General features: G+C 50.2%; 2 protein-coding genes across 5 annotated transcripts; one reads left to right on the plus strand and one right to left on the minus strand.

The window, feature by feature from the left end:
* Nucleotides 1–1,750: 1,750 nt before the first annotated feature.
* On the minus strand, nt 1,751–14,012 carry LOC137307029 (chromobox protein homolog 5-like). Of its 2 annotated transcripts, none has more exons than XM_067976375.1 (4): nt 13,831–14,012; nt 5,756–5,928; nt 2,757–2,940; nt 1,751–1,886 (listed from the first exon to the last, which is right to left on the minus strand). In XM_067976375.1, the coding sequence occupies exons 2-4, from the start codon at nt 5,890–5,892 to the stop codon at nt 1,785–1,787; spliced, it is 423 nt and encodes a 140-aa protein (XP_067832476.1). In that variant the 5' UTR covers nt 5,893–5,928; nt 13,831–14,012; the 3' UTR covers nt 1,751–1,784. The 2 variants fall into 2 exon arrangements, with proteins under 2 accessions (XP_067832476.1, XP_067832475.1); XM_067976374.1 differs by having other exon boundaries at nt 13,796–14,012.
* Nucleotides 14,013–14,477: 465 nt separating this feature from the next.
* LOC137307028 (heterogeneous nuclear ribonucleoprotein A3 homolog 2-like) lies at nt 14,478–22,860 on the plus strand. Of its 3 annotated transcripts, XR_010958995.1 has the most exons (12): nt 14,478–14,647; nt 17,308–17,424; nt 17,526–17,672; nt 17,939–18,149; nt 18,249–18,341; nt 18,431–18,526; nt 18,626–18,709; nt 18,899–19,060; nt 19,152–19,298; nt 19,393–19,476; nt 22,257–22,358; nt 22,685–22,860. XR_010958995.1 is itself a non-coding variant. In XM_067976372.1 (11 exons), exons 1-10 carry the CDS (start codon nt 14,642–14,644, stop codon nt 19,455–19,457), a joined length of 1,128 nt encoding a protein of 375 aa, XP_067832473.1. In that variant the 5' UTR covers nt 14,478–14,641; the 3' UTR covers nt 19,458–19,476; nt 19,865–20,275. The 3 variants fall into 3 exon arrangements, 2 of the variants coding, with proteins under 2 accessions (XP_067832473.1, XP_067832474.1); XM_067976372.1 differs by lacking the exons at nt 22,257–22,358; nt 22,685–22,860 and adding an exon at nt 19,865–20,275; XM_067976373.1 differs by lacking the exons at nt 22,257–22,358; nt 22,685–22,860 and adding an exon at nt 19,865–20,275 and having other exon boundaries at nt 17,317–17,424.
* The last annotated feature ends 4,125 nt before the right edge of the window (nt 22,861–26,985 follow it).

The raw sequence follows: 26,985 nt of genomic DNA on the forward strand, positions 1-26,985 counted from the left end.
TAACATTTTTGGGAAGTGTAACGTAGATTGACAGCACAGAAACAGGCCATTCGGCCCCAACTGGTCCGTGCTGGCGTTTATGCTCCACACGAGCCTCCTCCCTCCCTGCTCCATCTCACCCTATCACCATATCCTTCTATTCCTTTCTCCCTCATGTGTTTATCCAGCTTCCCCTTAAATCCATCTCCACGATTCCCCTCGACCACTCCGTGTGGGAGTGAGTTCCACATTCTCACCGCTCTCTGGGTGAAGAAGTTTCTCCTGAATTCCCGATTGGATTTATTAGTGACTATCTTATGTTTATGGCCTCTAGTTCTGGTCTCCCCCCACAAGTGGAAACATCTTCCCTATGTCTATCCTATCGAACCCCTTCATAATTTTTAAAGACCTTATCAGGTCACCCCTCAGTCCAGAGAAAAGAGCCCCAGCCTGTTCAGCCTTTCCTAATGAGTACAACCTCTCAATTCTGGTATCATCCTAGTAAATCTTTTATTGCACCTTCTCCAGTGCCTCTATATCCTTTTTGTAATATGGAGACCAGAACTGTGCACAGTGCTCCAAGTGTGGTCTAACCAAGGTATATGGAGACCAGAACTGTGCACAGTGCTCCAAGTGTGGTCTAACCAAGGTAAACGGAGACCAGAACTGTGCACAGTGCTCCAAGTGTGGTCTAACCAAGGTAAACGGAGACCAGAACTGTGCACAGTGCTCCAAGTGTGGTCTAACCAAGGTAAACGGAGACCAGAACTGTGCACAGTGCTCCAAGTGTGGTCTAACCCAGGTAAACGGAGACCAGAACTGTGCACAGTGCTCCAAGTGTGGTCTAACCAAGGTAAACAGAGACCAGAACTGTGCACAGTGCTCCAAGTGGGGTCTAACCAAGGTATATGGAGACCAGAACTGTGCACAGTGCTCCAAGTGTGGTCTAACCAAGGTATACGGAGACCAGAACTGTGCACAGTGCTCCAAGTGTGGTCTAACCAAGGTAAACGGAGATCAGAACTGTGCACAGTGCTCCAAGTGGGGTCTAACCCAGGTATATGGAGACCAGAACTGTGCACAGTGCTCCAAGTGTGGTCTAACCAAGGTAAACGGAGACCAGAACTGTGCACAGTGCTCCAAGTGGGGTCTAACCAAGGTATACGGAGACCAGAACTGTGCACAGTGCTCCAAGTGTGGTCTAACCAAGGTAAACGGAGACCAGAACTGTGCACAGTGCTCCAAGTGTGGTCTAACCCAGGTAAACGGAGACCAGAACTGTGCACAGTGCTCCAAGTGTGGTCTAACCAAGGTAAACGGAGACCAGAACTGTGCACAGTGCTCCAAGTGTGGTCTAACCAAGGTAAACGGAGACCGGAACTGTGCACAGTGCTCCAAGTGTGGTCTAACCAAGGTTCTATACAAGTTCAACACAACTTCTCTGCTTTTCAATGGTGTTCACAGGCATCCATTACAAGGCACGGCTTAAAATGGATTAAATGACTTGACTCTCATCGCAACGGCTTCGACTCAATCAAATCTGCTGCAGCTACCCTGCCACTTCCAGCCCCCACCCTCCTCCCCGGGACTTCAAACTCCCGCCAGCTGGGACCGAGGGGCTATGGGGAAACGGCAGGGTGGGGCGACGACCCGGGGAGAGGCCGGCGAGGGCCCTGGGGAGATACGGGGTTGACAGACACAGTGTGAAGTGCGGTCGCTCCATGCCAACGGACCGGTCATGTTGAGATATTATGGTCTTGGTTCTTAAATATATTTTTTGAAAAAAGGCCCATCTTTTGAATAACTCACCACTTCATCAAGAACATCAACTCCCCGCAGGAATCAGTGGCTCCGATAATCTTCTCCGGTTCCAGATCTCGCTCAAACCCTCGGACACTGTCTTCCTCCTGAAGGGGGAAGCAACCATGAATAACTGAAATAGGAAAGGGGAGGGTGGGGACCGTCATTGTCCCCCTCTCCCTGACCACCCCACACCTGGACAACGAAGAGACCCCAAAAATTTAGTCTCACGTACAGCTACAACTCCCACTGACACAGGACCTTTAAAACGTCCCCAAGGCGCTTCACAGGAGCGTAAATCAGACAGATAAGGAGGTATCAGGGACCGGTGATCAAAAGCTCGGTCAAAGAGGTGGGTTTTAAGGAGCGTCTTAAAAGGAGGAGAGAGAGAGAGGCGGAGAGGTTCAGGGAGGGAATTCCAGAGCTCGGGGCCCGGGCAGCTGAAGGCACGGCCGCCGATGGTGGGAGCGATGGAAATCGGGGGGGGGATGCGCAAGAGGCCAGAATCGGAGGAGCGCAGAGATCTCGGAGGGTCGTAGGGGCTGGAGGAGGTTGCAGAGATAGGGAGGAGGCCATGGAAGTTTTTCAATTTTTTTTTTTTTAAAAAGGCAGCGAGTTGTTATGATCTGGAGCGTGATGCCGGAAAGGCAGATTCAATGGTGACTTTCGAAAAGGGGGAATTGGATAAATACTTCAAAAGGAAAAACATTTGCAGGTGCTACGGGGGAAAGAGCAGTGAGGGGGGGGGAGAAAAAAAAGAGTGGAACTAATTGGATAGCTCTTTCAAAGGGCTCCTATGCTGTATGATCCTGTGAAATCCCAAGGCACTGGAGTGGAGGGGGGGGGGGGGAAAAGTGGGTCAGGCAGACAAGTGACCAGGGAACTAAACACGCCCCCGCCCCGCCTCAGATCCGACGACGCGGAAACCGCCCCCCCCGGTAGTTGATGCCCAGACGGGGATCGGTGCCCCCACCAACCTCCTTCTTCCTCTTGGCCTTGGGCTCCTCGTTGCCGTTGACGATAGACGATTTCCGCTTCACGCTCTCCGCCTTGTCCTTCGAGCCCGCGCCGTTCTCCTTGTCCTTGTTGTAGGTCTTGAGGAATTCCCCGATCAGGTCCGGGCAGTCCAGGTTCTTTTCCGGCTCCCACGTGTTGTCATCCCTGTCGGACGGGACAAAAAAAAAACATAAGAAGCCCGATTGATTTGTTTTTTTAAAGCACACGAGGGGAGGGTGGGATTAACCTCGGGCCGTCTGTAAAAGGGCGAAGGAAATAAAACAAAAAGCCCAGAGGGTCCCCCGGTTTGAATTCTCAGTCTGTACAATGACAGCTGACCGCAGCGGATTAGGATGAGAGATTCTGAGGAATTTGCATTTGTGTAGCCCCGTTCACAACCCCAGGACGGCCCCGACGCAGTCTGCAGCCAATTAAGGACGTTCGAGAAGTGTGGTCTCTGTTGTAACGCAGGGAAACGCGGCCAACAATTTGCGCACAGCAAGCTCCCACAAACGGCAAGGTGACGACGACCGGAAAATCTGGTTTCAGTGATGTTGGTCGAGGGATAAATATCGGGCCCCAGGACACCGGGGAGGACCCCCCCCCCCCCCCCGCCCCGCTGTTCTTCTTCGAAATAGTGGCCGTGGGATCTTTTACGTCCACCCGGGAGGCGGACTTTTTAAAAGTGCACTTCAAAAAGAACTTAATTGTCTGTGAAATACTTTGGGATGTTCCGAGGTCACGAAAGGCGCCTTATAAATGCAAGTCTTTCTTCTGAGAGATATGGGGGGGGGGGGGGGGGGAAAGACGGTGGGATGGAGGGTGGGGGGGGCGGGGGAAAGGAAGACGGTGGGATGGAGGGATATGGGGGGTGGGGGGGCAGACGGTGGGATATTGGGGGGGACGGGGACGGTGGGATGGAGGGATATGGGGGAGAGACAGTGGGATGGGGCGATATGGGGGAGGGGGAAGACAGTGGGATGGAGGGATATGGGGGAGCGGGGGAAGACGGTGGGATGGAGGGATATGGAGGGGGTGGGGAAGACGGTGGGATGGAGGGCTATGGAGGGGGCGGGGAAGACGGTGGGATGGAGGGATATGGGGGGGGGGGGGGGGAAGACAGTGGGATGGAGGGATATGGGGGGTGAGACGGTGGGATGGAGGGATATGGAGGGGGTGGGGAAGACAGTGGGATGGAGGGCGATGGAGGGGGCGGGGAAGACGGTGGGATGGAGGGATATGGGGGGGGGGGGGGGAAGACAGTGGGATGGAGGGATATGGGGGGGGGGGGAAGACGGTGGGATGGAGGGATATGGGGGGTGAGACGGTGGGATGGAGGGATATGGGGGGGAAGACAGTGGGATGGAGGGATATGGGGGGGAAGACGGTGGGATGGAGGGATATGGGGGGTGAGACGGTGGGATGGAGGGATATGGGTGGGGGGGAAGACAGTGGGATGGAAGGATATGGGGGGGGAAGACAGTGGGATGGAGGGATATGGGGGGGAAGATGGTGGGAGACAGTGGGATGGAGGGATATGGGGGGGGGGGAAAGACAGTGGGATGGAGGGATATGGAGGGGGCGGGGAAGACGGTGGGATGGAGGGATATGGAGGGGGCGGGGAAGACGGTGGGATGGAGGGATATGGGGGGGGGGGGGGGAAGACAGTGGGATGGAGGGATATGGGGGGGGAAGACGGTGGGATGGAGGGATATGGGGGGGTGAGACGGTGGGATGGAGGGATATGGGGGGGAAGACAGTGGGATGGAGGGATATGGGGGGGAAGACGGTGGGATGGAGGGATATGGGGGGTGAGACGGTGGGATGGAGGGATATGGGTGGGGGGGAAGACAGTGGGATGGAAGGATATGGGGGGGAAGACAGTGGGATGGAGGGATATGGGGGGGAAGATGGTGGGAGACAGTGGGATGTAGGGATATGGGGGGGGGGGGGAAAGACAGTGGGATGGAGGGATATGGAGGGGGCGGGGAAGACGGTGGGATGGAGGGATATGGAGGGGGCGGGGAAGACGGTGGGATGGAGGGATATGGAGGGGGCGGGGAAGACGGTGGGATATGGGGGGGGGGGGAAGACAGTGGGATGGAGGGATATGGGGGGGGGAAGACGGTGGGATGGAGGGATATGGGGGGGTGAGACGGTGGGATGGAGGGATATGGGGGGGGGGGGGAGAAGACAGTGGGATGGAAGGATATGGGGGGGAAGACAGTGGGATGGAGGGATATGGGGGGGAAGACAGTGGGATGGAGGGATATGGGGGGGAAGACAGTGGGATGGAGGGATATGGGGGGGAAGACAGTGGGATGGAGGGATATGGGGTGGGGAAAGACAGTGGGATGGAGGGATATGGAGGGGGCGGGGAAGACGGTGGGATGGAGGGATATGGGGGCAGGGGAAGACGGTGGGATGGAGGGATATGGGGGGGGAAGACGGTGGGATGGAGCGATATGGGGGGGAAAGACGGTGGGATGGAGCGATATGGGGGGGGGGGGAGGGAGGGGAAGAAGGTGGGATGGAGGGATATGGGGGAGCAGGGGGAGACAGTGGGATGGAGCGATATGAGGGGGGGGGGGGGGGGGGAAGAGAAAGACAGTGGGATGGAGGGATATGGAGGGGCGGGGAAGACGGTGGGATATGGGGGGGGGCGGGCGGGGAAGACGGTGGGATATGGGGGGGGGAGGGGAAGAAGGTGGGATGGAGGGATATGGGGGAGCGGGGGGAGACAGTGGGATGGAGCGATATGGGGGGGGGGGGGGTGGTGGTGGGGAAAGACAGTGGGATGGAGGGATATGGAGGGGCGGGGAAGACGGTGGGATGGAGGGATATGGCGGGGGGGGGGGGGGGGGGGCGGGGAAGACGGTGGGATGGATGGATATGGGGGGTGATGGTGGGGTTGATACCTGACCAACAGTCAAGGTTTTCTGGCACTAGCTCTTCCCATTCTCTCGGGAGCGGGACTTACTCGGAGAAACCTTTCCACTTGAGCAGGAATTCCACCCGTCCTCTCACCACACGCCTGTCCAGCACCCTCTCCACCACGTACTCCTCCTCCTCGTCCGACGAGATGTCATCGGATTTTCTTTTCGCCTTCTTTCCCATTCTGTCCGTCTGATGGAAGCCTGGTTCAGGAGAATCCTGCGAGAGAGAGAGAGAGAGAGAGAGGGAAAAAAGAAAACATAAGACCTTCGAATCACCGCCCAGGGCTTTGTACGCCTGGCAAAAGCTCGACAGGCGTGCATTATCTGATTGTGCGTTGCACGCTGATCTTTCGTTACAATAGAATTTACAACACAGAAACAGGCCATTCGGCCCACAGCTGGTGTTTATGCTCCACACGAGCCTCCTCTCACCCTATCACCATATCCTTCTATTCCTTTCCCCCTCATGTGTTTATCCGGCTTCCCCTTAAATCCATCTCCGCTATTCCCCTCGACCACTCCGTGTGGGAGCGAGTTCCACATTCTCACCGCTCTCTGGGTAAAGAACTTTCTCCTGAATTCCCGATTGGATTTATTAGTGACTGTCTTATATTTATGGCCCCAAGTTCTGGTCTCTCCCTGCAAGTGGAAACATCTTCACTACGTCTACCCTATCGAAACCTCTTCATAACTTTAAAGGCCTCCATCAGGTCACCCCTCAGCCTTCTCTTTTCTAGAGAAAAGAGCCCCAGCCTGTTCAGCCTTTCCTGATAGTCATAACCTCTCATTCTGGTATCCAGCCTTGTAATTTTTTTTGCGCTTTCTCCAGCGCAGAGATTTACCAGAACGGTACCAGGGGGGTGAGGGGCTTCAGTTACGTGGAGAGACTGGAGAAGCTGGGGTTGTTCCCTTCGGAGCAAAAGAAAGAACTTGCATCTATCCAGCGCCTTTCAAGACCTCAGGACTTCCCAAAGCGCTTTACAGCCAATGAAGTCAAAACCGTAGGTCACCCATCACCCCCCCCTGTGCTCGCTGACCTACATCGGCCCCTAGTCTGGCAACGCCTCGATTTTAAAATTCCCATTCTTGTTTTCAAATCCCCCCATCCCTATCTCTAATTACGGCCCTCCGAGATCTCTGCGCTCCTCCAATTCTGCCCTCTTGCGCGTCCCCCCGATTTCCATCGCTCCCACCATTGGCGGCCGTGCCTTCAGCTGCCCGGGCCCTAAGCTCTGGAATTCCCTCCCTAAACCTCTCCGCCTCTCTCTCTCTCTCCTCCTTTAAGACGCTCATTATAACCTTTGACCAAGCTTCTGGTCACCAGTCCTAACATCCCGTGTGGCTCTGTCAATTCTTGTTTAGTGACGCTCACGTGAAGCGCCTTGGGACGTTTTACTACGTTAAAAGGCGCTGTAAAAAATGCAAGCAGCTGTTCTCCAAAGTCGCCTGTTCCTCCCAAGCGTGCGACATACGGAGAACACATGCAGCAGGACACTTAACAGGGAGGGATGACGTTTCCATGAAAAAAACTAAGCAGAAATTTTTAAAAAACGCTGAGGATGGCTGGAACGGACTCTAGGACCATGAAATAAAAGCAAAACACTGCAATAAACCGAGGAACGTTAACTCTGTGTCTCTCTCCACAGGTGCTGCCTGACCTGCCGAGTATTTCCAGCATTTTCTGCTTTCGTTTGCGGGAACATGAATAATTTTTTTTTTAAAAAAAGCATTTATCTCTTACTAACTATTTGGTATGACCTGACGAAGGAGATAATCTCCGAAAGCTTGTGATTTTAAAATAAAATTGTTGGACTATAACCTGGTGTTGTAAGATTCCTTACATTTAACTATTTGGTAATCTGAGGCCTAGGAATCACTTCCGAAATTGCAAGTGTTAATGAGGTGTAAACAATTTTACAACACCAAGTTATAGTCCAACAATTTTATTTTAAAATCCACAAGCTTTCGGAGGCTTCCTCCTTCTTCAGGAACATTCACCTGAGGGAGGAGGAAGCCTCCGAAAGCTTGTGAATTTCAAATAAAATTGCTGGACTATAACTTGGTGTTGTAAAATTGTTTACAATTGTCAACCCCAGTCCATCACCGGCATCTCCACATCACGGTTAATGAGGTGAGCAGTTCTGTGCGAGGAGGAGGTGTAAATGAGATTCTTTTATCAGGTCTTCTCTCCCTCCCTCCCTCCCCCCAGGTCTACCTGTGTTTTTCAAGCGACTCATCTGTCACTGTCTACACTCTGACCTAAATGGCACGGTTGAGATCAACAACAAAAACTTGCATTTATTCAGAACCCTTAACGTAGTAAGACGTCCCAAGGCGCTTCACAGGAGAGGTAATCAGACACGACATGACTCCGAGCCACACAGAACAGGTTTTAAGGAGCGTCTTAAAAAGGAGGCGAGAGAGGCGGAGAGGTTTAGGGATATCAGGCACAAGAGAGCGCCCCTCGGCACAATTCCTAGATTCTGCAGAATCTCGCTCCGGGGGCGGTCAGTGCCTTCCGTCCCCCTCGACACCCCAAGCAATTCCGTACACGGCGTTAAGCTAGCATTGCTTCTTTTAAAATAAAAATAACTCTGCTCGATCATCCCCCTCCCTCCCCCTCCGAAGGCACTGTAGCCGAATCAGATGCTCTCCGTGCCTCTTGACGGCACAGCGTTCAGACAGGGCTCGGGGGCGGGGAAGAAGTACCAGAGTAAATTCCAGAGCTTGGGGCTTGGACGGCTGAAGGCACGGCCGCCAAAGGTGGGGCGAAGGGAGTTCGCACGAGGAACGCAGAGTTGGCGGAGGTCGACACGCTCGCTTGACAGCACATCATCTCGCCTCTGGGCCAGGAGGTTGTGGAGTCCAAGCCCCCTAACTCCGGAAACTCAAGCCCCATAATCCAGGCTGGTACCCCCGGCGCCGAGGGAGCGCTGCACCGTCGGAGGGGCGGCGCCGAGGGAGCGTGCGCCGTCGGAGGGGCCGTCTTTCGGGCGTAAAAGATCCCTCGGACACCATTTTGAAGAAGAGCAGGGTAAGTTTTCCCCCATTTCCGGGGGCCAATACTTATCCCTCAACCAACATCACTAAAAAAGAGATTATCTGGTCATTTATCACATTGCTGTTTGTGGGATCTTGCTGTGCGCAAATTGGCTGCCGAGTTTCCTACATTACAACAGTGACCGCACTTCAGAAAGTACTTCATTGGCTCTGATGCGCTTTGGGACGTCCCGAGGTGGTGAAAGACGCTGGATAAATGGGAGAGGCTTCTTTCCCTCAGCCCAAAGTGGCCCTGGGACAAAGCGGGGTTTGTGGGACAGATATCTACGGACCCGCTGCTCTCCCGCCTCCTCTTCGTTTCCCCAAAAGCCAGGGCCGAACAATTCTTGATGCCAGGGATGTCTGTGTACATTGCTCGACATGCTATTGCACAACACCTCAGCAGGTAGTAACTGATTAACACGCTGCCATCCACTGCGGTATAAGGTCGACAAACGAGGTGAAGAATTTCACGTAAAAATACCCAGACGGTGCGATCACCTGGTGAAACCGCACCAGCCCTGCAACAAATCTGTAGGGACGTCAATAAATGTACTAACCCCAAACAGTGCAAGCTGAGATCAACAGGCGACAAGAAGCATTCGTAGCAAACTAAACCAGGCTAGGTCGCGGAGTCAAAACAGCCACGAGGGGGAATTAAACAGACAGAGGATAAGGCTGGACAATTTAAGAGTACTAGTGTGATGATCTCCAAATAGCTTACTCCTGTCTATTTGTGAGTGTAGTGGAGAGACTAGAGAAGCTGGGATCGTACTCTATCAACTTGTATTTATACAGCGCCTTTAACATAGTGAGACGTTCCCAAGGACCTTCACAGGAGCGTAAAAATCAGACAAAATTTGACCCCGAGCCACATGAGATATTAGGACAGGTGACCGAAACCTTGGTCAAAGAGGTGGGTTTTATGGAGCGTCTTAAAGGAGGAGAGAGAGAGGCGGAGAGGTTTAGGGAGGGAATTCCAGAGCTTAGGGCCCGGGCAGCTGAAGGCACGGCCGCCAATGGCGGGAGCGATGGAAATCGGGGGGGGGGGGGGGGGTGCGCAAGAGGCCAGAATTGGAGGGGCGCAGAGATCTCGGAGGGTTGTCGGGGCTGGAGGAGGTTACAGAGACAGGGAGAGGAGGTGGTGAGGCGAGGCCACGGAGTGGGTTTAGACACTGGGATGAGAATTTTAAAATCGCAACGTCGCCGGACTTAATTTGCCGGCGAGATTTAATAGAGGTGTTCAAAATTACAAGGGGTTTTGATAAGAGTAAATAAGGAGAAACTGTTTCCAGTGGCAGGAGGGTCGGTAACCAGAGGACACAGATTTAAGATAATTGGGAAAAGAACCAGAGAGGGGGAGATGAGGAAACTATTTTTTTTAAATGCAGGGAGTTGTTATGATCTGGAACGCTCTGCCTGAAAGGGCGGTGGGAGCAGATTCAATAATAACTTTCAAAAGGGAATTGGATAAATAGTTGAAGGGGAAAAATTTGCAGGGCTCTGGGGGGAAAGAGCAGGGGGGAGTGGGACTAATTGGACAGCTTTTTCAAAGAGCCGACACAGGCACAGTGGGCTGAATGGCCTCCTTCTGTACTGTATGATTCTATGTGCACTTAATGGATTTTTTTTTTTAAAAAGTGTGTAGAGCATTGACTGAAATCAGTGCAGGTTAAGCCAGGAACCAGCGTGCAGAAGCTGTAATATCACCAGCTCTCCCCCGGAGCTATTATCTGTTCTGGGTCACCAAGCTCTGGACAGGGGGGGCAGAGAAAGAAAAAGAGGGTGCCCACGGGACAGACAGACTGTGTAATGAGGAAAGTGGGACGTGCAACTTGGAATTGAAGTGAACGACGGGGTTCTTAGAGAGGAGTGTAGGGGCACTAGGTGCAATATGAAAGGTTATCAGAGTCACTGTTTCAGGTTGAAACACGACGATGGGACCAAGGGGACAAACTGGGGGAAAAGCAAATCAGAGGAACGTGACTTGAGGGGCGAGCCCATCGGACACAGCACACAAAGGAATGGGACTGAGGGGAGAGCTCTTTCAGAGAGAGGGCACCCCCCCTCTCCTCCGCTGTGTCCCAAACTGGGGGAAATGCAAATCAAAGGAACGTTACTTGAGGGGAGAGCCCATCGGACACAGCACACAGGGGCGTTGGGCCGTAAGGGGAATGGGACTGAGGGGAGAGCTCTTTCAGAGAAAGAGAGGGCACCCCACCCCCCTGCTCTCCACTCTGTGTCCCCCTCACCCCCAACGCGCTCTCCGCTCTGTACCCCACCCCCCTGCTCTCCGAATTACCTGCTCCGGCCCTGTTAAATTCTATGATCCCACGTACAAGGGTGATTGATAGCCCAAAACTTGCCCGCAAAACTCAACCAAAACGAGAGAACGGTACAAAGATAGCGAGCTCGGTACAGTGCAGTTAAAAAAAAACCTTTCAATTTGCAATATCGTTCCTTTTGCCCCATACAGAAAAAGCGGACGAGTCAAATTGTTCAATCACCCACCCCCACCAAAAAAAATTAAACTGACTTAAGTTGAAAAAAATGTATTTTGGAAACAATGATACAGTATTTTCTGCACCCCTCCCCTGCTGTTTTATGGCATTCAAGTCCCAGATTAGATATTTAAATTTGGCTGCAAATTACTCAATCTCACCAGAATCACAAGAACGTCACAGCACAGGAGTAGGCCCACTTTCACCAGCTCTCAAGAGAGCAGTGCCCTTCAATCGAGTCTCCTAAATAAATGCCAGCTCTCTCTCTCTCGCTCCAAACTATCCCCAGACCGCTTCCCTCTTTAAGCGCTACTGCCACTGATTCTGTTTCCACCGCTAATCGCTAATCAGGCATTCAGATTTATAAAAGGATAGATAGATCTTGCATTTTTACAGCACCTTTCGTGGCCTCAGGATGTCCCCGAGCGCTTTACAGCCAATTAAGTACTTTTGAAGTGTGTTGTCATTGTTGTGTAATACAACAGCACCTTTAACGTAGTAAAACATCCCCAAGGCCCATCACAGGAGCGTAAATCACAGAAAACTGACACCGAGCCACGTAAGGATAGGCGATCAAAAGTTTGGTCAAAGCGGTGGGTTTTAAGGAGAGTCTTAAAGATGGAGAGAGAGAGTGTGTGTGTGTGTGTGTGTTAGTGAGGGAATTCCTAGGTAGCTGAAGGCACGGCCGCCAAAGGGTGCGAGCGATGGGAATCGGGGGACGCGCAAGAGGCCAGAATTGGAGATCTCGGAAACGCAGCAGCCAAATGGCGCACCGCGAGGACCCACAAACAGCAGTGAGATAAATGACCAGATAGTCCGTTGTAGGTGTTTGAGGGATAAACGCTGGCCGGGGGAGAACTCCCCTGCGCTTCTTTGAATTATCTGAAGTTTGAAAGCACGGACAGCATTTGTTGCTCCATTAATGAACTACCAGTGCGAAGATTGAGTCTTGGTTCCAATAATCCCTTTTGTGACATCAAAAACTAAAATAACTTATTTTAAAACTTCACCCCCCCACAAAATACAAATCTTGCACACACATTTTGAAAGCATTTCCCTGTGCAACCACGCGGAGTAATTACTTCCCTTTTTGAACAAAATATAAAGAGAATTAAATGCTGCAGGCTGTTTATTTCCGTTGAAAATGAAAGTCCAGGGGTTTACAAAACATTGCAGTGCAATTTATTGCTAAAGAAAAGTTAAAGGGCTTATAAATCGATGGACGCAATTTGTTTCTAAAGGAAAGTGAAGGGTTTTACAGAAAATTGCAATTTATTGGTAAATGAAGTTTAGGGTTTTACAAAACATTTATTGTTAAGGAAAAGTTATGGGGTTCATGAAACAGTGGGATGCAATTAGTTAGTTCCTAAAGGAAAGTTGTTTATAAAATATTGCAATGCAATTTTACTGCTGAATGAAGTTAAGGGGTATACAAAACGTTGCAATGCAATTTATTGTAAAAGTTCTGGGGTTCATGAAACAGTGGGATGCAGTTAGTTCCCCAAGGAAAGTTGTTTACAAAACGTTGCAATGCAATTGTAAAAGCTCTGGGGCTCATGAAACAATGGGATGCAATTAGTTAGTATCTAAAGGAAAGTTGTTTATGAAATATTGCAATGCAATTTTACTGCTGAATGAAGTTAAGGGGTTTATAAAACGTTGCAATGCATTTTACTGCTAAAGGCAAGTAAGGGTTTCACAAAACATTGCAATGCAATTTATTGTTGAAGAAAAGTTCTGGGGTTCATGAAACAATGGGATGCAATTAGTTAGTATCTAAAGGAAAGTTGTTCATAAAACATTGCAATGCAATTTTACTGCTGAATGAAGTTAAGGGGTTTATAAAACATTGCAATGCAGTGTACTGCTAAAATCAAGTTAAGGGATTCACAAAACATTGCAATGCAGTTTATTGTTGAAGAAAAGTTCTGGGCTTCATGAAAGTACGGATCCCATTAGTTAGTTCCTAAAGGAAAGTAGTTTTTTCCCCCCCCTGCACTTTATTGCTAAACGAAAGACAATGGGTTTCCGCAAAAGACTGCGTGCAATGCACTGCTTTTAATTTAACATAAATAAAACGATGCACACACACACTCTCTCTCTCTCTCTCTCTCTCTCTCACTCCCCGCGTCCTGCAGAACCTTCCAGAAACACTGGGAAGCCCCAGAACCTGCAACACTGAATCAACACACAGAGAGAGAGAGAGAGCCAACTTGCACCGGAAGTCCCGCCCTCAGCCACCGCCATTGGCCGGCGCCGTCCGCCCTCGGCGAGGCCGATTGGACGGGACGGGCTGTCAATCGAAAGCGAGGGGCGGGGCGGGAGGGAGCTGTCAATCAAAGCGGCGGCGCTGTCAATCAAAATGGTGGCTCGCTCTCCCTCCCTCCCTCCCTCCCCCTCCTCAACTCGTTCTCTTTCTCTCTCACACACACACACACACAATAAAAACAGTCAATTAAACATGAAGAGAAAAAGAAAGAGAGAGATTCTCCCCCCCCCAACCCCTCGCTCTCTCTTTTTTTTCCCCCTCAATATATTACGCACCGAAATGTCGGCTGCCTCGACGGAGAGAGTTTTACCTGCCTCGATAGAAGGAGGGAGGGAGGGAATGAAGGAAAGGAAAGGGGAGGAGGAGGGGGGGGGAAGAGAAAGGGAGGGATTATATAAAAAAAAAAGGAGAGAAGAGACTGGTGGCGGCGCCGGCCGATTTTTTATTTTCCGCCCGCTGTCCTCCTTCTTCGCTCTGCGTAACCCGCCAAAACGCCGAGCGCACTGCGCATGCGCCGGACCAGCGGGGGGAGGGGGAGAGAGAAATATATATTTTTTAAAATAAACACGACGCCCCAGCGGTCGATTTCATCCTCCGAAACATAACCGACACGCTCATTTATTTTTTAATCGGGTGCGCGGTTTGTTTGTTTTTTAGGGGTCTGTGGAGAAAGATGGATTTTTAAAAAAAAAGTCGGTTGATCACGTGCCGACGGGCAAGCGCGCATGCGCTCATCAGGCAGGGGCGAAGGCGGTTTTTTTTTCCAACCACCCCACCCCACGTGGGGTTTGATTGACACGGGGGGTGGGCTGGCGCTCGACCCAATCGTGGGGCGGGAGGGGCGCGGCGCGACGTTTGAATCGGCGGCGCCGACCAATCGCCGGCCCGCCCCGGGCGGGGCGGGAGCCACGCCCCCCCTCGCCCCCTCTTCTTTTTAAGCGCCGGCGACGCCAGCCGCCAGTCTCTTGCTCCCTCTCTCTTCGTCGTCTTCGATTCTTTTTTTTTTCGTCCGTCCCGCCCGCCCGCTCGCTCCATTTTTTCCCCCCCGCTCCTCCCGGACTTTTCTCTTGGACGACGTGACCGAAAAAAAAACAAAAACGGCGCCCTCGTACGACCGAGACATGGAGGTGAGGACGACACGGTCGCATTAACGCTAACTTATAAACGGCGGGAGGGGGTGGGGGAAATATATTTTTTTCATAAAGGAGGAAAGCCGCCGGCAGACGTGACGCAGCAAAGAATTCAACCCGCCGCCATTACGCGGAGCCGCCCGCGCTCTTATCTTTCTTTTAAATCCCTTCCCACCCGGTCCTCGGCGGCTACAAACCTCTTTATAAGACGGGGATGGGGCCGCGGATTGGATTTGTAGTCGGCGGCGGCCGGTGTGAGGGGGGGGAAAAATGCGAGATTTAGCGGTGTCTTTTTTTTATTGTCGTGTGGCGCTCAAAATGGCGGCCGCTCCCTCGCACGGTCCGAAAAGGCTCGCGGCCTATTTTTTTTTTTGTCCTCTCGGGTTTTTAATATTTCCCCCCCCCCCCCCCCCCCCATTATCTTCCTCCGAGTGGGGAGAAGCGGCCTCGGTCTGTAGGCTCACGGAGGGGGGAGAGAGACGGTGAAGGTCGGCCGTGCTTTTGTCTCCTTGGGTCGACTCAAAATGGCGGCCGCGCCTTTTTCCTCCTCCTCACACACGGTCTTTTAAATTTAAAAAAAATAAAAATAATTTATAAAAACTCCTTCAGGAGTCGGAGGGCGGCCTCGGGTTGTAGGCTCGGGGGCGTGTGGGGTTTGTTTTATTGCGATTTTTTTTTTCAACGTTTCTTTCTCCCTCATGGAGGGCGGGCCGCTCTCAAAATGGCGGACGCTCCTTCCTCTCTCTCTCTCTCGAGGCCATTTTTAAAATTAAATTAGGAAAAGGGGTGGGGGAAAATTTAAACGGGGTGAGCGGCCTCGGGGGGATTAGTTTTACCGAAGGGGGGGTTGGGATGGGATGGATCGGGTCGGTGGTTCGAGTGCGGGGGTTTTTTTTCTCCCGGTCGAGGGCGTCGAGCGGTCGTTCTCAAAATGGCGGCCCCTCTTTCTCCTTTCCCGCGGCCTGTTTCCCTCCCCCTTCCCCTGAGGTTGGTGGGTGGTTTAGAGCGACCTCGATTTTTTTTTTGTTTGAGGGGGGGGGGGGGGTGGTGTAGTAGAGAAGCGGGGGACCTGGGATCGGTCGGTTTGTGGTGGAGGGAGGGGGGGGGAGCTTTTTTTTGTTTACTTCGCGGGGGGGGGGGCGCGCGTCGGCGGCCGCACTCCAAATGGCGGCCCCTCCTTCACCGCCCAGGAGGGGTTTGTACCCCGTTCGGTCCACCCAAATGAGGTGGGGATCAAGGGGTTTATACCCCGCTCGGTCCACCAACCCCCCCCCCCCCAAAAAAAAAAAGAGGGGGTGGATCAAGGAGTTTGTACCCAGGAGAGGTGGATCAAGGGGTTTATATCCCGCTCTGTCCGCCCGGCCGCCGCGTGTGTCTCCCCCCCCCCCCCAGTTCAGGAGAGGTGGATCAAGGGGCTTGTACCCCACTCTGTCCGCTCTATCTGGGAGGGGTGGATCAAGGAGTTTATACCCTGCTCTGTGCCCACTTTACCCAGGAGGAGTGGATCAAGGGGTTTATACCCTGCTCTCCCCCCTCCTGCCCCCCAAAGGAGGGGTAGACCAGAGGGTTTATGCCCTGCTCTGTCTGCCCGGCTCTCTTCTTCCCCCCCCCCCCCCCCCAAAGAGGGGTGGAGCAAGGGGTTTGTACCCTGCTCTGTCCACTCCTCCCGGGTGACCTTTGCCTTTTTGTCCTGGGAGCATTTATTAAAATTGCTGCAGTGGATTTACACAATGGAAAATCACTGCCTAAAGTAGCTTCGGTATTTTCTTTGTTGATCCCTGCCCCCAAATCTGATCTCTGCAGGTAAGGTTAAAGTTTTTATTGAAAGCCACGGGATAAGGCTTCAAGAGGACACGGGCAGACGCAATGGCAGATGAAATTTAATGTGGAGAAGTGCAAAGTGATCCATTCTTTGTAGGAAGAATGAGGCAAGGCCATACAAATTAAATGGCTGTTTTAAACAGGGATACAGGAATGGAGACACTTTTGGGGGGGGGGAGGAGAGAGAACAGGTTCACGTACACAAGTCCTTGAAAGTGGCAAGACTAGTTGAGAAGGGGTGAGGGGTTTCACTTATGCATGGCAACTTGAAGCTGGGATTCTTCAGAGAAGGTTGGGGGAGATTTGAGGCGCTCAAAACTGAGGGGTTTGGTAGATATGGAGAAAGTTTCCAGTGGCAGAAGGATAAATAACCTGAGTGGACAGATCTAATGGAGTTTATTGTACTGGGTACTATATTATGGACTAACTTCTAACCTAATTGTATAGAAGTAAACATTTAGTGAATTTCCTTTATTTATAACTTGTATGGGGTAGTTATAATGCCTGTAGTATATTGTAATCTATTCTTTCCAGTCTTTGGAATTTCTAGAATTTTGTGTGTTACTCCTTGTTGTGGAAGTGCTGCAGCACCACCATTGCTGGCAGGGTGTAATTACAGTGTGCCATTTCAGCAGGTAGTTTCCATTACAAATCAGCAAAGCCCCAGAGACACGGCCATGGGGAGATCACTTTGCTGTTCAGAATTGCATCAGGTGCAATCTGCTTACATGAAAATAAGCTGATTTTAGCTGCACCCATTTAAGAGGCTATGCACAATCATAAATGTGAGTTTGTTGTATCTGTGCTAACTCTCCCTCCTTTCTTTTCTATTGGAGGATTCACAGGAGCCTGAGCAGCTGCGCAAACTCTTCATTGGCGGCCTGAGCTTTGAAACGACAGACGACAGTCTTCGGAACCACTTTGAGCAATGGGGCAGGCTGACCGACTGTGTGGTGAGTTCTTTGTTAGAGCCCAGTTGCATATTTTTGCAGTTTTGTATATTCAGGTTCCTGGCTCCCATCCCTTTTTTGTTAAAAATCCTTTTATTTTTCAGGTGATGAGAGATCCAAATACAAAACGCTCAAGGGGATTTGGCTTTGTGACCTATTCCTGTGTCTCGGAGGTGGATAGTGCAATGTCTGCCAGGCCTCATAAAGTAGATGGCCGTGTTGTAGAGCCTAAACGTGCAGTGTCGAGAGAGGTGGGTATCGTTCTATTGTTAGTCCTGTTTTGTGATCTACTTGCATCTGCCAACATTTACTATGTTAACATTTCCCACTCCATTATATTGCCAACTGTTGCAAGGCAGTAGCAGGCTTTGAACTGAGTATCCTAAGCCTTGCAACTGTTTGCTAGTTGGCAGGCTAGGATCCAAATTCCCTGAGGGAGATGTCTGTTCAAGTGCTAAGCTATATTTCTGTTCATACTTGATCTGAAGTAGCTGATGTGAAGTTTGTCTTGCATTAGGACTCCACCAGACCTGGGGCACACTTAACTGTGAAGAAAATCTTTGTTGGTGGCATTAAAGAAGATACAGAGGAGCATCATCTCCGGGACTACTTTGAGAAATTTGGTAAAATTGAGGTCACTGAAGTGATGACCGATCGACAGAGTGGAAAGAAGAGGGGGTTTGCCTTCATTACATTTGATGACCATGATGCTGTTGATAAGATTGTTGGTAAGTGATGGCATTTGATCATTGGTGTAGTGTTAACAAGAGAAATGCAGCCTTTTTTAAAAAAAAGTTTTAACACTTTTTTTTAACCCCCCCCCTCAGTTCAAAAGTACCACACAGTCAATGGGCACAACTGCGAAGTGAGGAAGGCACTGTCCCGTGAAGAGATGCAGAATTCTGGCATGAACCAGAGAGGTACACTGTGTTTGAGCTGGCAATCCTGTAACTTGCCGATTTTCCCTCTGAGGTTGTAATTTTACAATGGGTCCTGTTTTTAAATTAAGGGCGAGGGAGTTCCAGCAACTTCGGCCGAGGCAACTTTAGTAACTCCGGAGGTAACTTTGGTGGCCGTGGCGGAGGAGGAAACTTCAGCAGCAGAGGTGAGGAGCAGGGCTGGTAAAATACCAGTGTAGTTCTGTTTTATTCTTCACTTGCCCCATAATGGAGTGTACACCCAATAACTTCTTTCCTTATTGCAGGGGGCTTTGGAGGCGGCTCGAGAGGTAGTGGAGGGGGCGGCAGCTATGGAGGATGCGGCGATGGATACAATGGATTTGGCGATGGTATGCATTTGGATCTGGGCTAGATAGCAGCATACACTAAACCAAGCATTACATTGTGAATGTGTGAATGGGGTTTTTAAAGTTACATGTAGACCTAACTAAATCAATAATTCTCTGCTAACTGCTGTAAGGGGTTGGGAAATCTTAAACCATCTTTCTGCAAACACTGACTCCTTTTCTGAACGGCAGGTGGCGGTTACGGCGGGGGCAGTGGTTATAGCGGCAGCAGGGGTGGCCCTGGATACGGAGGCAGCCCTACCTACGGCAACCAGGGTGGTGGAGGTGGCGGCGGATACGGTGGCGGCGGTGGAGGCAGTGGTTATGATGGCTACAACGGCGGATTTGGCGGTGGTAAGTAGTCGTTCCCCCCCCCCCACCCCAATGAGCAGTGTTGCCTTGGATAGCATGTGATGCCCAAACTAATCTTGCCTTCAAATCGCAGGCAACTTTGGAGGTGGAGGTGGCGGCAACTACAACGACTTTGGAAACTATCCGAACCAGCAGTCCTCTAACTACGGGCCGATGAAGGGTGGTGGTGGAGGAGGAGGCGGTGGCTATGGAGGAAGGAACTCGAGTGGCCCCTATGGAAGTGAGTTTGTAGCACGCAGCCCTGAGTGAACATCGGCATTAACTGGACCGCACGTGGTTTCTGCTAACTTAACCACTGTTGCCTTGTCTTGCAGGTAACTATGGCGGCTCTGGAGGAGGAGGAAGTGGTGGTGGTGGTTCCTTTGGTCGGAGATTCTAACTTTTTTTTAAAAAGACAGGTATGTACTGAGTGCAGTCCGGGTTAGCTGTAATCTCATGTTAGTGAGCTCTGGGAGATGCGTTTTGCCATAGGGGGAGGGAGTGTTGTGCATATATCCACTGCTGAGTTTGCTGTGGCTCTGGCCACTTTTATATAGTATAGTAGTTAGTTTATATAAACCATATCTGTATCCCTCTGTAATTGCAGTGATGGGGTCTGGCAGTGTCACTACTGACACGTGCATCCACAATTGTGATTAGATATGCTGCTCTTGAGGTTAAAGGTGCCTAGCTTTTTTAGCAATGGGTTTGGCCACTGAAGGTCTTCCCTTTGCCCTCTGCAATGTTAAAAAAACATGTTTTGAGACAGTGCACGATATAATAATTTTATCCCATGTTGTTCAACAGGAATACAGTACTTAGCAGGAGAGGATGAGCCAGGAGATTGTGACAGGGAGAGACAGCAGGTTACTACAATACAAATCTCAGCCAAGCACAGGGCACAACTGCTACCGGAAGAAAAATGTCTTTTTTTTTAGTCAGAAAAGTCAGTGTTTGAATTCATGGACTTTAAAGGAAAAATTAAACCCACATGCATGGATATCTGCGTAAGGACTGTAATTGATATTTTGATAAACTGTTGAACAGGTTATTTTATAGTTGGTGACTTCCCCATCCCCCTCTGGAAGTGTAAAATGAACATTCCAGTGAGTTTTTATTAGAATGTTTTTTTGATTTTATTGCTCCAGTTTTCAAGTGATATATAAATGTATTAGTTGTGATCATGACTCAGAATAAAGAACTTTCCATTTAATAGTCCTGCAGATAGTCTGTCGTGTTTCAGAATGTAGTGTTAAGGTTAATCAGAGCGCGCAAGCCAGCTGTAATATTGCCATCCTATCTTGGAGTTTGTGTTGTACTAAAGCATCTTTATCACCCCTCCTCTCCCAAAAACAAGACGTTAATGGGGCACCAGCTGATCCCTGGTAAGTTGCCACTTGTAGATAGGAGGATGGCCACTGGTGTGTTCAGCCTTCTAGGGGCTGGCAACACAGGATGATGCATGTCTGGCTCCCCCCCCCCCCCCCCTCCACAAAATAAAACACCTGTCACTTTTTGGCTACTCATGAAATTGCCATTGCAGGTCCAAAGACACTTTGTGGGTTGTATTAGTCTTGGGGACTAGCAGTCTACAAAGGAGACTAGAGTATGTAACCCAGGCAAAAGGCTGGCCTAGCTTATGGAAATGAGCGTATGGTGGGGGAGTGATGGGTCTATGCAATGGTGAGCAGGAAGATGAGGGCAGTTGGGAGAAACGTGTCAGCTGTGAGTGCCTGTCTGTTGCACTAACCTGTTTAAAGCATTCAACTGCTTGCTCCCCTGGTGCCTATTCTCCCCTGGAGGTGCCAACACGGAGTGGGTGTAGTGTGGTAGAGGCGCTACACTGTCCGGAGTGGTACTGGGATGAGCCTGCGGTCAGTCTTCCCGGTAGCCTGCTTGCACAGGGCTGGAAATGGGAGCGGGTTCTTGGCAGCATAGCGAGTCGGACCCTTCTCTGCCGCTCACCGACCCCGGTTGGGGGGGGTAGCCCAGAATGTTGCTAGGAATGTTTTTGTAGTGTACTGTAACTTCACAGGTCGTCTGGCAACCAGTGTATTTCAGTATTAGTCAACACCATAGGGACCCCCAATTGTTCCCCCCCCCATCGTGTGAACTTGTCTAAAATCCTACTACTGGAGGGAGTTGGATAGTAGTCCCTGCCCCCTCCCCCAATATTCCAAATTATTTGGCCCACTCCTTTTTAGGTATGTTTCCAGCTTTCTAAATAGTGTAGGGGAGATTTCAGAGCCCTACCCTGACAGACAGCCCATACCCCCACCTCAAACTTGGGGGAATAAAAGCACCTGTGACATCTGGACAAACAGATTTGGTGGTACCTTGAAGTTACAGTACAAGTAGTGAATCCTGTCTTAATAGGCAACAATAGACCTTAAGGACTGTGAAAATATTTTTTAAATTGAGGTGTGTTAAGCTACATTCACATCGATGCTGAGGGCCAGGCAAACTATCGATTCCAAATCTCAAGCAGGGTTTTGAGGACGTGAGATTCTGACATTTTTAAAAAAAACACATTTTTTGGACAGTAAAAGGTGTGAATGTAGCTTCGACATTTTTTAACGTAACGTGGAAAAAGTTTTTATATTGTAGCAGTCAGGCAATGGACTCTTTGGCGATGCATTAAAAACACAGGCAGCGGAAGTCAGCTTGTGTAGTCAGAGGAGTTGGCTGCAGAGTGAAATCACCGAGGGGAGAGCTTGTAAAGGGATTTTGAGCCCTCCCCGCTTTTGGTCCCGGAGAGAGAGAGGAAGGCCGCATTTGATAGAGAACCAGGCAGGACTACTACAGATTACCAGCAGCAGCAGCAGCAGCGGAGTCTAGACTGTAGTCCCCTTTCCGAAAGAGGCTACGAGTGCACCATCGGAGGGGGAGAAAAAAGGCCAGCTTATTCTCACTTTTAATAGTGTGCTGCGTTTTTACTGGAGGCTAGCATGAGGGCTGGAAGGTTACCCCCCTGCTTCGTGGGAGGCTAGCTATTGAGGACTAGCACAGCCGAGCAGCTAGAAGCCTTGCCACTAGGACTAGCAGGCAGGCAGATCCATCACGGCCAAGTAAAGGGCCGTGCTTTAATAGGTAAGGTCGTATTTCATATTCTACACTTTCCAGGAGAATTTAGCACTGCCACACTTGAGGCCGGGCTGGTGGAGACTGGTGCAATCTGACTCTTCCCTTGTGTTTGCAGGTCGACTCGCGGATGGTGACCAGTTATAACCGGAGCGTGCAATGGCAGAGGGACAGCCCCCTTTACATTTTTAAAAAAAAACAAAGCCTGCCTTTTTTCCAGGTATGTTTGGAGTGATATCATCTCCTTCCTCCCTACCCCCCTCTGGTTCTTTAGCCAATTACCTTAAATCTGTCAGCTGGATGCCGACACCCCTCAGAAGGTCTCTGGAGACACAGGATTGTATCTGCAGTGCACTGGGCAAGACACGGTGTGCTTGTACCTACATTTTCCAGCATTTAGGATATGCTGGGTACACAATATACCTAAATGCAAACTGCTGCTATTCAAGAATTCCCTTTTTTTGGTCTAATGTGCCTCTGACCTGAGGTGGGATGTTGAGTAAGCTTTGTTGCACTTAATAACAAAAAACTTGTTTCATCCCACAGGTGGATTGCAGATGGGAAATGAACGTCACTGTAAGTTTGCTACATGTCCCAGGATCATCTCTGGGGGGGAGAGTTTAATACTGTGTATTTTTTTAAAATAGCTGTTGGGCAGCTTTTTTTTCTGAATGTAACTTTTTGGAACCTGTTACAATAAAACTTCTATTTTTATATAAAAAGATTCTTGTGTAGAATTGTTTCTTATCTACCTTTTCTTCACCAGCCTCTCTTTATTAAAGGCAGCCAGCAACCCAACAGGGAATGTCAGAAACTATTTCCTCCTGATGGGGAAATCTGGAATAAAGAGGGAGGGGCCTTACCTTAAACATGGAGCCAGGCTTTCCACACACAGGGCATTGGAAATCTCAATCTCTCCCGTAAAAGACGGTCAAATAAGGCCCCTGGGCTCATGAGGCAATTGCAGAACCGTGACCTTGGAGTGATGGGGCTGCTCTCAATGAGAGAATAACAGCCTTTATTCATTCAGGTTGACAAACCAGTGGAGTGTCTGTATTCAGGTCTGCTTGCATACACAAAGCAGGGGTGGAATGTGAGCTGTGAGGAGGATGCAGAGAGGCTCCAGTGTGATTTAGACAAGTTGGGTGAGTGGGCAAGAACATGGCAGGTGCAGTGCAACATGGATAAATGTGAGGTTACCCACTTTGGTTGTAAAAACAGAAAGGCAGATTATTATCGGAATGGTGATAGATTGGGAAAAGGGGAGGTGCAACGAGACCTTGTACACCAGTCGCTGAAAGCGAGCAGTTAGGAAGGCGAATGGTATGTTGGTCTTCATTGCAGGAGGATTTGAGTACAGGAACAGGGATGTCTTACTGCAGTTATACAGGGCCTTGGTGAGACCTCATCTGGAGCATTGTGTGCAGTTTTGGTCTCCTTATCTGAGGAAGGATGTCCTTGCCATGGAGGGAACACAACAAAGGTTAACCAGACTAATTCCTGGGATGGCAGGACTGACTCGAGGAGAGATTGGGTCAACTCGGCCTATATTCATGAGTTTAGAAGAATGAGGTGATCTCATCGAAACATATACAATTCTTGCAGGGATGGCACTTTGGATACAAAACTGGCTTAGTGGCAGAAGGCAGAGGGTGATGGTCGAAGGTTGTTTTTGTGACTGGAAGCCTGTGGCCAGTGGGGGTACCACAGGGATCGGTGCTGGGTCCCTTGCTGTTTGTGGTCTACATTAACGACTTGGATATGAATGTGAAAGGTATGATCAGTAAGTTCGCTGATACAAAAATTGGTAGGGTGGTAAATAGCGAGGAGGATAGCCTCAGTCTGCAGGACGATACAGATGGGCGGAACAGTGGCAAATGGAATTTAACCCGGAAAAGTGCGAGGTGATGCACTTTGGAGGGACTAACAAGGCAAGGGAATACACAATGGGAGGACCCTAGGCAAGACAGAGGGTCAGAGGGATCTTGGTGTGCAAGTTCACAGATCCCTGAAGGCGGCGGAACAGATAGATAAGGTGGTAAAGAAGGCATATGGGATACTTGCCTTTATTAGCCGAGGCATAGAATATAAGAGCAAGGAGGTTATGATGGAGCTGTATAAAACACTGGTTAGGCCACAGCTGGAGTACTGTGTGCAGTTCTGGTCGCCACACTACAAGAAGGATGGGATCGCTTTGGAGAGGGTGCAGAGGAGATTCACCAGGATGTTACCAGGGCTGGAGCGCTTCAGCTATGAAGAGAGACTGGGAAGATTGGGTTTGTTTTCCTTGGAGCTGAGGGGGGACATGATTGAGGTGTACAAAATTGAGGAGCACAGATAGGATAGATACTAAGGAGCTTTTCCCCTTCGTTGAGGGTTCTATAACAAGGGGGCATAGATTCAAGGTAAAAGGCGGGAGGTTTAGAGGGGACTTGAGAAAGAACTTTTTCACCCAGAGGGTGGTTGGAGTCTGGAACTCACTGCTTGAAAGGGTTGTGGAGGCAGGAACCCTCAACATTCAAGAAGCATTTGGATGAGCACTTGAAATGCCATAGCATACAGGGCTACGGACCAAATGCTGGAATATGTGATTAGATTAGACAGGGCTTGATGGCCGGCGCGGACACGATGGGCCGAAGGGCCTCTATCCGTGCTGTATAACTCTATGACTCTATGATGTTCCTGAATGGCTGGGAGTCCAGAACCAGGGGTCACAGTCTCAGGATACGGGGTATGCCGTTTAGAACAGAGATGAGAAATGTCTTCACTCAGAGGGTGGTGAGCCTGTTGCATTCTCTACCACAGAGGGCAGTGGAGGCCAAGTCATTAGATGTGTTCAAGGAGGAGATAGATATATTTCTTAATGCTAAAGGCACCAAGGGATATGGGGGGGAAAAAGCAGGAACAGGGTACTGAGTTAGAAAATCAGCCATGATCGTTTTGAATGGCGGAGAAGGGCGTACTCCTGCTCCTATTTTCTGTGTTTTCAGCGAGCGATTGGGGCATCAAGCGGGTTATTTTTCCGAAGTCTGCGGAAAGATGCATTGGGAGACGGGCAGGCTAGGCTAAACTTCCATTTATGCAGTGCCTTTTAATACAGCAAAACGTCCCAAGGCGCTTCACGGGAGTGATTCTTGTCAAATAAAACTCAACACCAAGCCCCCTAAGGAAATATTAGGGCAGGTGACCTTGGTCAAAGAGGTAGGTTTCGGGGAGAGCTTGGGGCCTAGGCAGCTGAAGGCAGGGCAGCCAACAGCGGAGCGATTAAAATCGGGTACATTAGAAGCAAAAATGGGAGGAGCGCAGTGATTTTGTACGGCTGGAGAATGTTAAGATGGTACAGGGGCGGGGATGAGACCATGGAGGGATTTGAGAACAAGGGTGAGAATTTTTAAATTGCTGTTGCAGGGCTGGGTGTTAACGTAGGTCAGTGAGCACAGAGCAGGGGCGATGGATGAACAGGAGTAGATGCGAGTCAGAATTAATTTCCTGTGCAACAGTCTACACGTCAAAATTACAGCTGTGAGGAGGGGACGATATGTTAGAAGGATCATCAAATGAGGCCTTGTGGGTTGAGCTCAAGAACAAAAAAGGGGCAGTCACTTCTCAGACTGCACTATGGACCTCACCGGACAGTCGGAGATAATGTAGGTAAATTTCTGAAGTTCAAACACTTAGGGAACTTCAACTATTCTAACTGGGATGCGATTCGTGCAAAAAGTACAGAGGGTGCAGAATTCTTAAATTGCATTCAGGAGAATGCAGCTGGAGTATTGTGCGCAGTTCTGGCCACCACATTACAGGAAGGACGTAATTGCTCTGGAGAGAGTGCAGAGAAGATTTACAAGAACGTTGCCAGGGGCTTGAAAATTTGCAGCTACGGGGAGAGACTGGATAGGCTGGGGTTGTTTTCCTTGGAGCAGAGGGGAGACTCGATTGAGGTGTGCAAAATTATGAGGGGCCCGGATAGAGTAGACAGGAAGTACCTGTTTCCCCTAGCGGAGAGTTCAAGAACTAGTGGATGTAGATGTAAGCTGATTGGGGAAGGATTAGAGGGGACGTGAGGAAAAAATTTATTGCCCAGAGGGTGGTGGGTGTATGGAATTTGCTGCCTGAAAGTACCTGGACCTGCACCTAAAGTGCTGTAAGCTGCAGGGCTACGGACCGGGTGCTGGAAGGTGGGATTAGAACGGGCACCTGGTTGTTCTTCGAGCCGGCGCGGACACGATGGGCCGAACGGCCCCCTTCTGTGCGGTATCTTTTCTACGGTTCTAAGCCCAACGAGGGCGGGCAGTTCTGGATTTAGTTTTAGGGAATGAAACTGGGCAGGCGGAAGGAGTAGCAGACGGAGAGCACTTTGGTGGTAGTGATCATAATTCAGTTAGATTTAGCGTAGTTATGGAAAAGGACAGAGATAGAACAGAAGTAAAAATCATAAATTGGGGAAAAGCCGGTTTTACTAAGCTAAAGTGGGACTGGGAACAGCTCCTTGAAGGTTAAATCAGTGAGAGGCATTCAAGGGGTTCAGAGTAAACGTATCCCCACAAAGATAACAGGTGGGACTGCCAAATCTAGAGCCCCCCTGGATGACAAGGAGCATACCGCAGTACAAAGGGATCTGGGGGTCCGAGTGCAAGAAAATCAAAAAGTTAGTATGCAGGTGCAGCAGGTGATCAAGAAGGCCAACAGAATGTTGGCTTTTATTGCTAGGGGGATAGAATATAAAAACAGGGAGGTATTGCTGCAGTTATATAAGGTATTGGTGAGACCGCACCTGGAATACTGCATACAGTTTTGGTCTCCATACTTAAGAAAAGACATACTTGCTCTCGAGGCAGTACAAAGAA

The sequence above is a fragment of the Heptranchias perlo genome, chromosome X, assembly GCF_035084215.1.
Source record: "Heptranchias perlo isolate sHepPer1 chromosome X, sHepPer1.hap1, whole genome shotgun sequence".
Classification (NCBI taxonomy): Eukaryota; Metazoa; Chordata; class Chondrichthyes; order Hexanchiformes; family Hexanchidae; genus Heptranchias; species Heptranchias perlo.